The 15,621-nt window shown below is 37.6% G+C and overlaps 1 protein-coding gene across 1 annotated transcript; it reads left to right on the top strand.

Annotated features, from left to right (window-relative positions):
- Positions 1 to 1,540: 1,540 nt before the first annotated feature.
- LOC307018998 (macrophage mannose receptor 1-like) lies at positions 1,541 to 15,621 on the top strand. Its single transcript, XM_079649593.1, has 30 exons — positions 1,541 to 1,689; positions 2,320 to 2,673; positions 2,879 to 3,049; positions 3,282 to 3,437; positions 4,412 to 4,522; positions 5,061 to 5,198; positions 5,292 to 5,468; positions 6,058 to 6,212; positions 6,752 to 6,865; positions 7,126 to 7,241; positions 7,363 to 7,511; positions 7,602 to 7,801; positions 8,619 to 8,734; positions 9,184 to 9,256; positions 9,340 to 9,493; positions 9,984 to 10,022; positions 10,560 to 10,723; positions 10,835 to 10,896; positions 11,362 to 11,462; positions 11,577 to 11,719; positions 11,929 to 12,034; positions 12,296 to 12,423; positions 12,515 to 12,559; positions 12,744 to 12,846; positions 13,073 to 13,305; positions 13,543 to 13,708; positions 14,147 to 14,311; positions 14,478 to 14,594; positions 15,043 to 15,198; positions 15,324 to 15,621. Exons 1-30 carry the CDS (start codon positions 1,587 to 1,589, stop codon positions 15,374 to 15,376), a joined length of 4,068 nt encoding a protein of 1,355 aa, XP_079505719.1. The 5' UTR covers positions 1,541 to 1,586; the 3' UTR covers positions 15,377 to 15,621.

Here is a 15,621-nt window from a genome sequence, read left to right as displayed (position 1 = left end):
GGTGGAGGTAAGCAATATTTGATAGACATTTGGTTAAATGTGCAGATGAAGCTTCTTGAAGAAACAACATCCAAGGTTGCCACTTTACTTTCTATCCCATAAACATAATCTTTCTCTTTCCACTTCAAACAAATATGTCTTAACCTTCTACATCGTTTACAATGTTCGATGCACATGTTTTCTTTTTTTTGCCACAAAAAGCCATTGTTAATTACAAATGTGAGTATAATGCAGAATACAATTGCACTAGTCCTACTTGTAAGCCTTGTAAAAAAATCACTGCAGTCACAAAGGTTCATATTTCAGCACAGTCCTGAAAAAAGGAGAATAACCAAAGAGGAAGTGAAAATATAAAATGCTATGATATATGTTGAGGCACGTTTGGAGAACAGACCTCAACATCTGAAGGCCTCTGCCACTAAACAGGATATTGTGTTGCTACATTCAGGATGCACATTTTTTCTCTTCATCAGCAAAAGTGCAATATATCTCTGCTCTGATAACTTTACAAGTAATCGTGTGCCTCTTTATAGCTATAATAAAACTTCTAGTGTTTAGAAAATACAGTCAAATAGTGACTTTAAGCAGGCATACACACTTCACATGTAAAAGTCAGCTCATTGTTTGGTATGACAGCTGGAAGGTCAGTAGGGTGGTGAAAGGTAGAATTAAGTTGTTGCTATCATTTAGCTAACCAGTTGTTTATGATTACAAACGTTTTTTAGTTTATATTTTAATGACACAGATACACTGGCTTAACCATTGCAACAGTATTATGAAAAAAAGAGTATTGCTGCCCAACATTCATCGTCATCATTGTCATGGTAAATTCAATTTGTGCGATAAATATTGCAAAAGACTGCGATACTATGCTCAGAGATTGTTTGAGGGATACAAGTTGTCAGTAGAAATTGGTACTTTTTTTATTGGTACCTTTTTTTTAGATTCATGTTGAATGTTCAACAATAACATATTTGGAACCAGTTTCGCTTGTTTATCCGCAGGGCAGACCAGGTACACAGAAAGTTTACGTATTCAGTCATGCTATCAACAGAGACACTGGATACTTTCAGCTATAATCCTGCAAACGTATCATCTCCTAATATGTTTTTTTCTTTATCGTTTACAGATATACATTTCATTCCCATTAAAAGGCAATGAAAGTGACACAGAGGGACAGGTCCTAAATGGCAGAAACCATGGAGGTGTAATAAAGTCTTTGATGGTGGAAGCTGCACCAGACCACAGACCCCCGACATTGATGAGTCATGTTTAGCATAAATCTCTTACACATCATTTTCTTCCACGACAGGAAGTAAATGGGGCCACATTTTGCGATTTCTGGAGTTTGAGATCCGTGCAAGCAAGACTGTGTGTGTGTGTGTGTGTGTGTGTGTGTGTGTGTGTGCATGTGTTTGTGTGTTTTCTGAATGTTGCCCCTACTTCCCTCCCAACCCCCCTTTTTTACCAGTAGCAAAATGTTGAAATGTGCAGAAGCAGGAAAAAAGCTGACAGTGACAGTAGTATTAAGATTCCCTCCCTTTTATGTACATGCTCATAAGTCCTCTGCTTGCAATGCGTGGACAATGTCTGCGGCTCTGAGACTTATCAGGAGAATGATGACCCGGAGGATAACGCTAGCAGCCTTTTTGGTTTTCATCACAACATCTCAATGTTCAATGAGAAATGGTAAAGTATGCACTCAACTGTATGTGAGGACTTACTTATTCTTTCTTTATATTGTTGACATCTGTGAGCTGTCAACGTGTGTCTTTGTACGGATGTAAAGATTAGCAACCTTCGTACGTTTGTTTTACTGAAAATTAGTTTAATTTAATCGTTTTTTCATCTGCTTCGCGACGAGTTAAAACATTACATGTTACTTGTTAGACGCTTTTATCCAAAGCAACTTACATACTCAATACTGTGGGCAATCCCCACAGGAGCAATTTGGGGTGAAGTGTCTTCAGGGACACAAGGACATGCTGACTGCAGTGGGGTTTGAACCTGTGCTCCCCTGATCCGAACACCAACACACTAGTCCACTGCGCCACTGCCTTCCCAAAACTAATGCTAAAACCCATTAAAAGTATTTGTTGAGATTACAGCTGACAGTGTTAAGGAGGCTCTGATGGCATCTGTAGTCTTACATAATAACATGTTTTGAAGAGAGAGGAGCTCAAGTTGAAAAGAAGAAGTCTCCAATTAATTATTTTTTATGAAGCTTTTTACTTGTTAGTATTTCCAATTTGGAAAAAAACAAGTTCTTTGACCAGCTTTGAAGTTAATGCTTGTGCCTGTTTTCACATCTCTCTGCAGATTCCCCATTTGCACTCACTAACAAAGCCACTTCTACGTGTTTGGTGAAAAGATCAATCCGCTGCCTTGAAGTGCGCTGGACGACTGGTGATCGTCTTTTTGTTACCTCAACCAAAAAGTGCCTTGGTGCTCAGGGCAAAAGTGTGGGGAGTGAAGTGAGCCTCTACGATTGTAACGACAGTGACCTGCAAAAGTGGGAATGCAAGAATGAAACACTGCTTGCCCTCAAAGGCCAATTGCTCTACATTGAAGTCAAACCGGATGATTCAATTGCTCTCTCCAGAACTGTCGGGCCCAATAACCAGCTCACCATCACAGGGACAGCCAGCGGTGCTTGTTCAAGAACATACAGAGGTACAGTATGAACACTGACCAGCCAAACCCTATAATAAACAACACAATACCCAGTAAAAATCATGCATATGTGTGTCAGTCGATGTATAGTAAAGTAGAACGATGCCACGTGTTTCTTCTCACTGGAGTTTGGCTGTGATTGACTGAAGTAAATTGAGTGAAGAGAAGACGATTTCATTTGATCAACCTCTTGATTCCCTTTTAGAACTTTACACCATTGAAGGCAATGCGTTTGGGAAGGTCTGCATGTTTCCCTTCATGTACAAAGACCGGTGGTTTGGAGACTGCACTACATACGACTCCTCTGTAAAGCGTCAATGGTGTGCAGTTGAAACAAAATATGAACATGAACGGTGGGGATACTGCCCAACTAATTGTGAGTACTGCATTTCATCTTCAACATTTCATGCATCTTTAGGCAGATTCATTTTGGTATCAGAGAACGTATTACATGATATTGTTTACGAGTTGATCTAGTTTAATCAACATACCCTGATGCTAAACACAAAGCATGCAATGTGAGAGCTCAATTTTAGGTTAAAAAGAGATGAATTGTTGTTTGAATGAATTCAGTATTTACTTGTTTATGTTACTGTGTTGATGAACAGCCAATGAACACTGGGAGAAGAACATTGTCACAGGAGCAGTTTACCAGATCAACAAACAGTCGGTTCTGACTTGGGCCCAGGCTGAAGCCAGCTGCAAACAGCAGGCGGCAAAACTGGTCAGCATCACAGACCCTCACGAGCAGGCGTTTGTCTCAGGTAAGACACCACCTGGTGGATGGTGCAGATGCATACTGACCCACCATAGAGTGGTCACTTTGTACATGTATCATCTCACATGGGTTAAATGGTCTGTTGTTGAATCAAAAAGCCCTTAAATGATCTTAACATGTTCAACTTTTTGAGATACAGTCTAGCACCATTTTAAAAATTGATATTTAAAATGATGTTTAATGCATCTATTCTAAGTAAGGAAAACATGGCCAGTATTTGTTTCAGTAAGATACTCTGTAAGTTTGGAATCTTAAGATTTTGTTTGAAAATACGTTTTTCCAAATGACATTTACTTTTCAAACCACTGAAATTGTTTTATTCAATTGCACATGTCAGGCATGTTGTTGTTTTGTTTAGGGGGAAAACAAGAAGCAAGTTTATTTATTTTATTATTTATTTGACAGGGACAGTGCACATTGATTAACATTTCTGTAAATGCGCCAGAGTTAGCCAACAGGCTATTTTTCCTCTGCAGTCCCTGGAAAAAACAAAATTCACTTCAAATGACAGTGATACAATGACTACCAGTAACCAGTAGTTCTAGGAAAAAAGGCCTGCAGAACATTATGATCAGCCTAATGTTGGTCCAAGGGTCATTGTAACACTGTGACACAGAGGAAATTGTGCAATCCATTTTTACAGGAGTGATATGAAGCCTCTGCACTTTGGTTGCAAATCTGTAGGTCTCGTTGAAACTAGCTCCCAGTCACTCTCAGTTTATTTATTATATTTGTATCACACCCCATTAGATATACTAATATGCACTGTTTTTCTCTAATCCTGACACTCTTAAAGGACATGGTTCATTTTTTAAGCTTTCCCTTGTGTGACTTTGAATTCTGCTTTTTGCTGACTTGTTATAAAGCGTGCAAAAGAGGAACAATGTGCAAAAGAGGAACAATTTCTTTACTCTGTCCTTTTCCCTTTTTTCTCCCTCTCAAACACACATTAACACACAGCACTAATAGGATCAGGGAAACATAAACTGTGGATCGGGCTGGTCCTTGACCAAGATCATGGCTGGCAATGGACGGATTCGAAGCCCTTCTGTTATCTGCGATGGTCTGCAGGTAAGTCTGCACGCCAGAACATGATCTTCCAAAGTTCCTCTAACTGACTGTTCAGCTTATTGTTTTGGTTTTAGAGCCTAATATTTTATTGTTATGCTTCACTCTCATGACACGCACCATTGTGTTTTTTAGTGAAAAACTGTAAACTGTAAACTACCTGCACAGCACTAAACCGACTCCGTTAGCAATTAGCTTGCATCATGATGAAGCATTAAGCAGCTAAATCCTTGTCAATGTTGCTGTTTCAATGCCGGCAACAATCAGCTAATTTCCTTTTTTTCTAATAATGAAACATGCACAAAAAACAACACATTTTCCAGTCATCCTGTCCCTAAATTAATATCCCTTTTCCCTTGATAAGATCCCATAGCTTCCTCATTTAAATAAGGGATATTATTGGACAGGATTGCAAGATGTGTTATACCTTATGATATCTAGAGAAACAAGAAACCAGGCTGTGTTAGTCAGTTTAGTCCGTGTATTTTAATCTCCACTCATAAAGAAAGGAATCTCATGTTAAATCATCATCTTCTTTTAGGTAATCCACTTCCTAATCCAGGACACAACTGTGCATTTCTTGACTCTGCTGGGCAGCACACCTGGCAAAGTTCATCCTGCGCCAAGAAACTGGGCTACGTCTGCTACAAACCCGGGGCCCCCCCAACTCCTCCACAAAGTAAATAAACATATTCTACCTTCCCATAGCTACTTTACTGTGTTTCCTTGTTGGTATCAGTCATTCATCCCCTTTTGTTCCTTTTCTCATCAGTTGAGCAAGGATCTTGTCCAGACCCTTGGATTCCCTACAATGGACACTGCTTCCACCTTAAGCGGACAGCTCTAATGTGGACTGATGCTCAGAGAGATTGTCGTAGTGAAGGAGGGGATCTAGCGAGCATCCGCAACGTGGAGGACCAAAGCTTTATCCTCTCGCAACTTGGATATGGTACGGGTTGACACGACAGTCTAACTTCTTAACGTCTTTTTTATGCTGTGGATTGATTTCAAAACCTAATCTATTTTTTATTTGACATGAGCTCACTCAGACTTAAACATCATAAAATGTTGATCTCCATGACATGCAAGAATTAAAAAATACAGTAAAATGTATTTGGATTAGTTATTTATTCATGAGATAACTAACGATGCACTTATAATCATGTCGGAAACATTGTTAATTGACGCAATCTCAAAATGGGATAATTATTAATATATTTCAATGTTTGTTGACTGTTAAGGGGTCTGCAGAAGACAAAGTTAGCATTTTACAGAGTTAACAGCAGAGTAAATCGATAGGGGAGACTGTAGAATACAGTATATTAAAGAAACAAATACTGAGAAAAAATGTATCACCTAAAGTAGAAAGTACACAATACTTGCTGACAGATTTACTGATGTCTACAATTGCTTATTTCTTACCAATGTTCACATCAACAAAACGTCCACTATTATAGTTGAAGAACATATAATATAATATGATTTTTGCCAATGGTTGACATGAGATATTGTATATTCTTTACTGCCCACGTTTGCAGGACTCACTGATGAGCTTTGGATTGGGCTGAACGACAGGACGACAGAGGGGCTATTTGGATGGAGCGACCACTCCACCGTCAGTTACACCAGCTGGGAGTTTGGGAAACCTACTGTTTCCGCAGATACAGTCAACTGCGTTCTGATTAAGGGAGATGTAAGGAGCACCATGTGGATATGACTGTTTTTATTATTGTATCCATCCTATTCCCATTCAATACCACTAAATCCATACAGGTCACACACGGGGAAAGGTCAGATAACACCTTGGTTGTATGGAACTTTAGAAAAGCTCTATTGATTTGTACAATAAATATTCAGATGCATTTTCGTTTGTAAAGACAGATTTGATCCTGGTCGACGAAACAAATTTAGAGCTTAGGGTCAAATTCATCAATTATTTTATTTTGTTGGAAGCTATGAACGTAGTTCGTAAGTACTCGCATATATTTATTATTGTTTGTGACATTCAGTAACATTGTCATTGTCATAACATAAGATACATTTACTCGTAGTGCAGACAATATTACATATAGAACCACATTCTATATTACAAGAACAAATCTGTTGTCTGTCGTATAAGATAAAGAATAAGCATTATAAATGTCCCATTATGAATGAGTGTTGTAGTCAATCCATCCAGTATATTGGATTCACATGTATGCATCATTTTTACAGTTGTTTGTTTTCTTGCAGAATGCTAACTGGGCGGATAACTATTGTGGAGATAAACATGGTTTTATCTGCATGAAGCAAAGCTCCTCAGAAACCAGCCCGGTAGAAGTAGAAGTGGACATTGGCTGCGAAGCTGTGAGTACATGTTGTAGAGGAAAGAGTTCTATAAGCATATAATATGAATTCATAATATAGTATCAAAGTGCGTGATTAATAAGACAGAAATTACCTTTGAATAGTTACTGGCTATATATCACGTTCAGATGTAGGTCAGCTTATTATCTCTCTCATGTATACTGAACCAATGCAGATAAATGTCTTTTTTGTACAAAATGGATATGTAGCATTTTAAAATCACAACTCTGGAGATCTAATTAGTGCTCGGTGTCCTACAGGGTTGGAAAAGACATGGGTCCTATTGCTACTTCATAGGAACGGAGACAAAGACGTTTGATGAAGCGAAAAATGCCTGCACGACCTCAAGCTCCTACTTAGTAGATGTTTCCAATGGGTAAGACCCCTTATGTTTGTATTAGAGATGAGATGACTATGTGCAAGTGCCATACACTATATTTCACACATTTGGATTAAACAAAAACTAAAAGTCCATCTACTTGTGTAACTACTTTCAGAGTGGATAATGCCTACCTCGTCAGTTTGGTTGGGTTGAGGCCAGAGAAATACTTCTGGCTCGGCCTCTCAAACCTGAAAAACATTGATCAATTTGTGTGGACCAACTCCGACACGGTGAAGTTTACTCACTGGAACGCTCAAATGCCAGGTAGGGTGAAAGATGCAATTGTATCTTTAAAAAAGGAGGCAATACCAGTAGCTCCTCGATTAACAATAACATATTTATACCCAAATCAAGGTTACGAAAAAGGCTGTGTTGCCATCACAACTGGGATATTGTCTGGACTCTGGGATCTGCTGCCCTGCACCAATACGGAGAAATACATCTGCAAACGTCTGGCACAGGGGGCAGTTTTAACCCCTGTACCACCCACTCAAAGTCCTCCTAAGTGTGAGGAGGGTTGGAATCGAATTGGAACAAGAAACTTCTGTTCAAAGGTACAACCAGCGGTCAACGCAAATAAAACAAGCTGATACCAACAGAAAAAGATGACTGTCCTTTCACATTTACCATCAAAGTAATTAATTCAAAAATATAACCAAACTTTAAACTACTACTATTGTATGTTAGCTGTTGTTTCTAGGGCCAATCCGATCATCATCATGAGCACACGTTTAATATTGGCCAAAATGACTGGGTTGGTAATCAGACGCTTAAACTATCTGTCCAAAGTTATAAATGCAGATCAGTGGAGTTATAGCAAGTACTTGGCACTGAAATTATGATTTCTTTGTTACAGTTATCTAAACAATAATTTTGTACAGAGTTGCAACTTAAATTGAAACCAAAATGTTTTAATGGTGCTGACCAACAATCAAGCATTTCTATATATGTTGCCACATTACATATACACAGTATAGTTTCTCCTGTGATGTATACATGGGTTTGCACTGGTTTATTAGTTAATCATCCACATATTAATGACCTCAGGAGTTAGAAGGGACCAAAAACAGAGCTAAAGAGAGTAAATATTGGGCTTACAATCGCCAGATAGAGAGGAACCCACCTCCAATTGAATAACTGTTTGCTAACAAGTTTGCCATATGAACTAAAAGGAGATGATACTGTACTGTATGTCGGTGTTGTGTAAACGACTTGTTTCTGCTGCCCCAAGTGGCGAGAAACATTACTGTTTGTGTGGGCCAATGTCACAGGTCACAAATAATTTATTTCCAATTTTTTTGTTAAAAAAATACAAATATCAAATAAACATTATCTGGTTTACTTTAATCAGGTTTTACCTCTTGTGCTCAGTTTTTCACAGGCCCTCGTGCAAATGAGAAGACCTGGTTTGAGGCCAGGGATTATTGCAGGGCCATCGGAGGAGACCTGCTCAGCATCCACAGCTCAGCTGAGCTGGTTGGGGCACGGTATGAGCCTGTTTGAACTATTACTTAAAAATTGACAAGGATTAATATACAGTGTGGTATTCGATCCCTTTGAAAGAAAAATAATTAAAAAAGACACAAAACTTACACTGAATAAGTACAATAATAGAATAAGATGTTCACCCTGCAATTGAGATCTGTTAATTTGCTTGAGTACTTTTTTTTGTAGTCTTCATCTCTTCAATTACGTCATACGGGGTAACAGTAGTCAATATAATAATAATACTAATAATCAGGGGTGCCGCCAGGGATTTTGAGCCCCATGAAAAGATATCACATTGGTTACTTAAACATTTTTTTCTTAATGTTCTACAATTGTTTGGACCCCTGTCAGTCACGGGCCCTTAGCATCGTCCTAACTTTTCACCCCCTTACGGCACCCCTGCTAATAATATGGATAGATAAACCATTTGATAATATTTGTACTGCAGAAACGGAAAAGCCTGGATTGGACTTCGTATTCCTGACCCTGTCTCTGGTTTTACATGGAGTGATGGATCACCGGTTAGTTGACTGTGTTTTACTTTTTCCAACTAATCTGATCATCAAAATCACTCAATCCTGTAAATATGTATTTTCGTTCACAGGTAAACTTCCTACACTGGCAGGAAGGAGAGCCCAATAATCACAACAATGATGAATCTTGTGTTGAGTTCAAGATTCACAACTGGGATGAGTCCGGGTCTTGGAATGATGTGAACTGTGAAGTGTACAATGACTGGATGTGTCAGATCCGCGCAGGTACGGTTTAAAAAAAGTGTAGTTAATGCTTTTCTTTTAAGAAGTTTTTTTAGGAAAAACTGACTTGATATGTATTTATATTTTATTTTGTCTTCATTGGACCATTTTAGTTTTAATTCTTATTTTTAAATTATGTTTTTTTGCACATTCTTATTTCTTATGTTTATATAAATAATGTATTTTATTTATATTTTTTCATTCATGATGAAACTATCACACATTTTCCAGGTTAAATATAGTATTTATTATTCTGAAATACTTTTACAACGACAGGGTTTAAGACATGTCTTTAATAATTACACAAATTATTTATCTTACATTTAACTTCTCTTATATTCAATCAGATAATAAAACTAGGCAAGATGGCGTGTTACCCTTTCTGATTAACATTATCAAAAAGTAAGAAAAGACTCAAAGACAAGTGCCTGGAGGATGGGAGATGTTTTTGCTTTCTTCTGCATGAAATTGACATTATTTTGTGGCCTTACAGGAATGACACCAAAGCCACCTCCAAATAATACTGTGGTGGGTAAGTGACTTTGTATAACCAAACACACACCCATGGGGATAGAAACAAGTGCAACACATTTAGACATAGCTGTTTAGACAGAGTATTACTTCAGTCACATGTAACACTTTTTGATGTGTTCAAGTACTAGCTTAACATTTCACAATTATGATTAGTATATATAATGATCACGAAAGTCTTACAATTGGCTGTTTCAGATGCTAAAACCCAAAATGTAACACATCTTATTGAAATGTGAACATACAAATATATTAAAGGGTCATGAAAACCAAGTGAAAGACCAATGGCACATCTTTAAATATGACTTTTTCTTAATTAAGTAGTTTAGAATTGTCCTAAACCAATATATCTTTAAAAAAAAAAAATGAAGGCACACTTGGGATAGGCCATATAATGGACCAAAACTCATTCACTTTGATGTTTTGTCAACTTTCAGATGAGGAGTGTTAAAGATTGGCTAGAACGAAAAAAAAGAAAGGAAAACTTGAAAAAGAAAATACATTGAAAATTGTCAATATCTTTCTAAAACCTTTGTAGAATTTAACACGACATCTGACGGCTGGCTTGTGTGGAGAGGGAGTCAGTATTATGTGAACGGAATGGTAATGTCCATGGAGGATGCTCGTCTCTTCTGTCAGCAGAGGCATGGGGACTTGGTATCCATCAACAGCAAAGACGAAAATGTCTTCCTATGGAAACAGGTAGGGGTCTTCGTGTGTGTGTTTTTCTTACACCTTGAAAGTGTACCCATATTAGAAGAACCTTTTATAACTAGAAGGGGTCTTAAAGGTTGCGTGTTTGTGTGCTTGCAGATTTCCAGAAGCTATGGGTCCTATTATATAGGTTTGTCAGTCGATCTTGATAGTTCATTTTGGTGAGTATAAATTTAAAATTATATAAAATGAAATACCCTTTTTGTGAGGGCAAAAAAAAAAACAATAAAAAGTTGGTCACAAAAAAAAAAAAATGAAATACAATGATTTGATCTAAAGTGGTTAGGGCAATCTTTGTTGCCTATTGCTGATAATACTATGTGCATTTTATTGTGCATAACTTACATTATGTCATCCTCAACCATGCATGTGTATAGCAACAATTATTCCACTTTTCCTAACCTTCCTGTTTGCCGTTTTAAGTAATTGTAACGCTTCAGTTGGACTTCGTGCATAACTTTTCTTGATTTTAGTGTCATTTTGACCTCTATATTTAATTTTTCTGTGGTTTATGAACCATGGAAAAATGGTTGATAGTATATAATTTGGGTTACAGTATATCATGTGAAACTCCTATTCTTTGCTTGATTACACATTGTAATTGACGTAACTGTGTGTGGTTTAAGGTGGATGGATAATTCGCCAGTGGGGTTTCAAAGTTGGGATGAAAATCAACCACATGATAATTCCTTTGATGATAGCTGTGTTACTATGACTTATTACATGGGTGAGTAAATTCAAATTGAACGATGATAAAGAGACAAGATGTTCTAAATAAGATTAGATTAAGTAAAATGTTGCTGGTGAAATGTTACTGATCATATCTCTGCTGACTTTACAGGCTTCTGGCGTACTGTTAATTGTGGCCAGGAGCAACGATCCATCTGTAAACGAGGAGGCTCTCCACCCGTCAACAGCACTGCCGCCCCCAAAGTCCCTCCTAAAGGTGGCTGTCCACTCAAATGGACCAAATTTGACTCAAAGGTGAAAAACAACTGCTAAATTATGTTAACATCTTCAGCACAAATCTTACAATACCACTTTTTTAATCTCAGTTATTTAGCATTTAGATGTTCTTTGTCTCATGGGACTGATTTGTTTTGAAGGTCATATCAGATGGCCTTGAAGCTTAAATACAAAATGGTTTTTGGTTGTAGAGGGGAAATAATCCATATTTTATTCCTCATTTATAGTGTTACAGTATTATTAGTAGTCGAGTGGCCACCTGGGAGGATGCAAGGAGACAGTGCATTACCATGAGAGGCAATTTAGCGTCAATTTCCACAAGGCGTGTGCAAGGTTTGTTCCACATTTATTCCTATTGTTTTAATTATCATCATGTAACATAATCATGAGTATGATCTAAATACAGAAAGGGAACGTTCCTGCTTAACCTTAAAACAACTGCACAAATTTAACAGGCTAATATTTGAGATGTCGTTTATATGGTGTCTTCTAACTGATTTAAATCTAATTTAATCACAATCTTAAAAAAATGAGCAATGTGTCATAAACCAAAAAAGGTTATAACGACTTAATTTCTACCATTTACATTTACAGCATTTTTGACTACTAAAATGGCTGAAATATCAACCACAGACCTGTGGATTGGTTTGAATAGTTTGAAACAAGACGGGTTTTTCTGGACTGATGGCAAAACAAGGCTATACACCAACTGGGGCTATTCTGTAAGTACACACAATCTACAAACTTGTTGTTGAGTTGCTGTCTAGATGGAAAAAGTGTTTGAAATATTTTTTATCTTGTTCTGCTCTGTAGAAACACCGACGTCGTCCGGGGACCTTTTATAAAAGATGGGATGAGGTAACATTTTAACTGCTTGTTTAAAGTTAAATATCAGTCTTTTTAGTTTTCAACACCAGATAAAGGTCAATCAATCAATCAATCACGACTGCTGCAATTTCAAACCATGATTCAGAATTAGTTTTACATTTGAATGTCATACTGTAAAGATGTTTGACTTCCCACTCCTAATATACTTAAACAGGAACATTGTGTTATGATGACAAGGAGTCCTGATCTTGGTACCGGGAAATGGCTTGTCAAGGGCTGCAATGACACCAATGGATTTGTCTGTCTTCAAAATCTTGGTGAGTTTATACTTGTTCTCTTTTTAAAATGATAGGTGATGTATGCATGTCTTGAATTAAGTAACTAGGGTACCGCATTATATAGCCCAAACATCATTGTGCATTCTCTGTAGTAGAGTAAAGATGATTTGAGAAAGTGTTTGCAGTCAAATTAACAGTTTACGTAGCAATAAGATGTCTGTAAAAATAAGAAAACATAAAAAAACGATTGTCTTCCTCTCAACAGACCCAAATATCCCGGCCCAACCAGACCCAGACATTTCTAACATCTATGTAAATCTGGGAAATGACAGCATCAGAGTTGTGACTAACAATCTGACCTGGGAGAATGCAAAGAAGCTATGTGAAAAGGAAAAAGCAAACCTGGCTAGCCTGCGGACCGAGTGGACGCAGGCCCATGTGGAGCTGCAGGCTATGCAACTCAAAGCCCCTCTTTGGATTGGACTGAACAAGAATCAGGTACATAGCTGCAGAAAGCTCAACATTACTGTAGAAACAACTCCTATGGGCTAGTTTCAGAGTTTCACCGTTTTTTTTTTTATAACTGATTTACTATAGATAATTATAAGATTTTAGCCATGAGGAAACAACAAAGTGTACAATTGTTTAATCTATTTGGCACAAAATTGCATTTCAAAAAGCCATTGACAATGCATGCCAAATTAAAATGTTGATTTGATCCATTCTGGTTTTCAGACACATGGGTATTTTAGGTATATTGATGGCTGGCACCTGAAGAATGCAGGCTGGGCTGAAGGGGAACCAAGCAGGAACAGGCCATGTGTGTTCCTTAATGTGGATGGAAAATGGGAGACTGCTTTCTGCAACCAGACCATGAACAGTGTTTGCATGAGGTCTACAGGTACGAACGTAAATAGATAGTGTCAAGTAAGGGTGTAATGAAACATGATATGGATGCATAACATCAACGATAACTCCAATAGCATGTCTTTGTCCATGTGCAAGTCCTTCCTTTACATTGAACAGGGCCTAAACATCGTTAATGTGACTTTATAGGTAACAGGAGGTCTATTTTTATCCTTTTTATTTAATTGTAGATTTTCTTTCATTTAAATGTCTGGAAGAGCTAACTCGTCAAATTGTCAAATTATATTTTTGTTGATTTTTGTGAGAATGTAAGAGATAATTGACATATTGTATCGTATTGTTCTACATACAGTAAGCTGGTTTTCTGTGGCAGACACTGGTCGCAATACCATAGAGCATATATCATCTTATCATTTTAGGAGCCAGTTGTGATTTCCTTGAACATAAACAATACTTTCTCTATCAATCACAGATGTAGCACCAACAGAGTCAACCAACTTCCCAGGGATTTGCCCTGACGAGACAAATGAGGAGTACCACCAGAGTTTTACCTGGCTGCCATACAAGAGTCATTGTTATTTGTTTATAACAGAGGAAATTGAATGGGCAGATGCAGCTAGCAGCTGTGTCAGGCATGGTAAGAGACACATCCTGCAGAGAATAATTTTATACCTAGCCCTAATATTTTTTGTTTTATTCGGACATGTTAATGTTATTCTACGGGTCAGTAAATGTGACCAAACCACAACTAGCAATAGGGTTTAGGTAATTGTTATAACCGGTTCTGTTATGTTGTTCTGAAGGTGGAGTCCTGGCTAGTATCGAAGATCCAGATGAGCAACAATTCATTCAAAACAATGTGAAAATGTTTCAAGATAGCCACACCGCTTTCTGGATCGGCTTGTATAAAACTCATAAAGGTACGACTACACTCTTTGTACCTATACACATTTTATTTCAAAGAAAAACTGTACTTAAAGTTAATTCATTATTCTTCACTAAAATGCATTGCGTGTATCCGTCGGATCTAACCTGTTTAATACATTTTCTTCCTCTTGAAACTGAACTTGTGGAAACCTTAACAAAAAGCTTTGATGGTGCATTGTTGCGTATCTTTGCGCAGTGCTGCCACCTGTCGGTCAAAGGAATAATGTTTGAAAAATGAATTGCAATAGTGTTATATGTATTTTCGCCATGCATGTATTTGAAAATGATTGGTGCTCTCTCTTTTTTTACGAGATTAAATTAAAACAAACGAAACATTTAAAAAAAATCTTCCAAATGAACAATTCTAGCTTGAATTCACCAAATATAGTGTTTACCAGATTTCCCCCTGTAGTGATACAATAATTGTCCGTTTGGCCCCAGGAACATGGATGTGGTTGGATACAACTGTGATGGACTACACTAACTGGGCTGCAGACGACAATGATAATGACTACGCAGAGGTGGCCACCTCGGACGGGGCTTGGAAGACGGGGCGCAGATGGCACGACAGATCATACGTCTGCGAAACACCCAAAGGTAAGATCACTTAACCATGTCATTTAAATGTTTCTTTTCAGAATTTGGCATAATATTACACATTATATTACATAAAAGAGAATAATGATATGAGACATTTTCCTTCCCCCCCCCCCCCCCAACAGTGATGCCTTCAGATCCAGGAGCAAATCCTGGTAAGTCTTCGTTGAGTATTTGATCATTATTATTATTATTGGAAAAAAAACATTACAGTAATGTAACATTGACAGGTTTCAAAAATATGTAACGGAAAATAAAATTGTTTGACTGATATCTTCTTTGATGAAATGTGTGCAGAACCCAGAAAAGAGATGCTCACAGTCGTGTCCACACCAGTTTGATAGTCGTGCTGATAATTGCCGTCACTTCTGCGCTGATAGCCTTTGGATTTTTCGTCTACAAGAAGGCTCCCCGTCCCACCTT

The sequence above is a fragment of the Notothenia rossii genome, assembly GCF_949606895.1.
Source record: "Notothenia rossii genome assembly, chromosome: 9".
Taxonomy (NCBI): Eukaryota; Metazoa; Chordata; class Actinopteri; order Perciformes; family Nototheniidae; genus Notothenia; species Notothenia rossii.
The sequence above is the reverse complement of the archived record's forward strand: the minus strand, read 5'-3'. Positions and strand labels throughout refer to the sequence as shown.

Bases quoted from the DNA above. Each gene is read 5' to 3' on its own strand.
- LOC307018998 (XM_079649593.1), top strand. From the start codon at position 1,587: ATGTCTGCGGCTCTGAGACTTATCAGGAGAATGATGACCCGGAGGATA. The intron at 4,523-5,060 runs GTAAGTCTGCAC...ATCTTCTTTTAG, and splicing joins TTATCTGCGATGGTCTGCAG to GTAATCCACTTCCTAATCCA. The intron at 11,720-11,928 runs GTGAAAAACAAC...CCTCATTTATAG, and splicing joins GGACCAAATTTGACTCAAAG to TGTTACAGTATTATTAGTAG.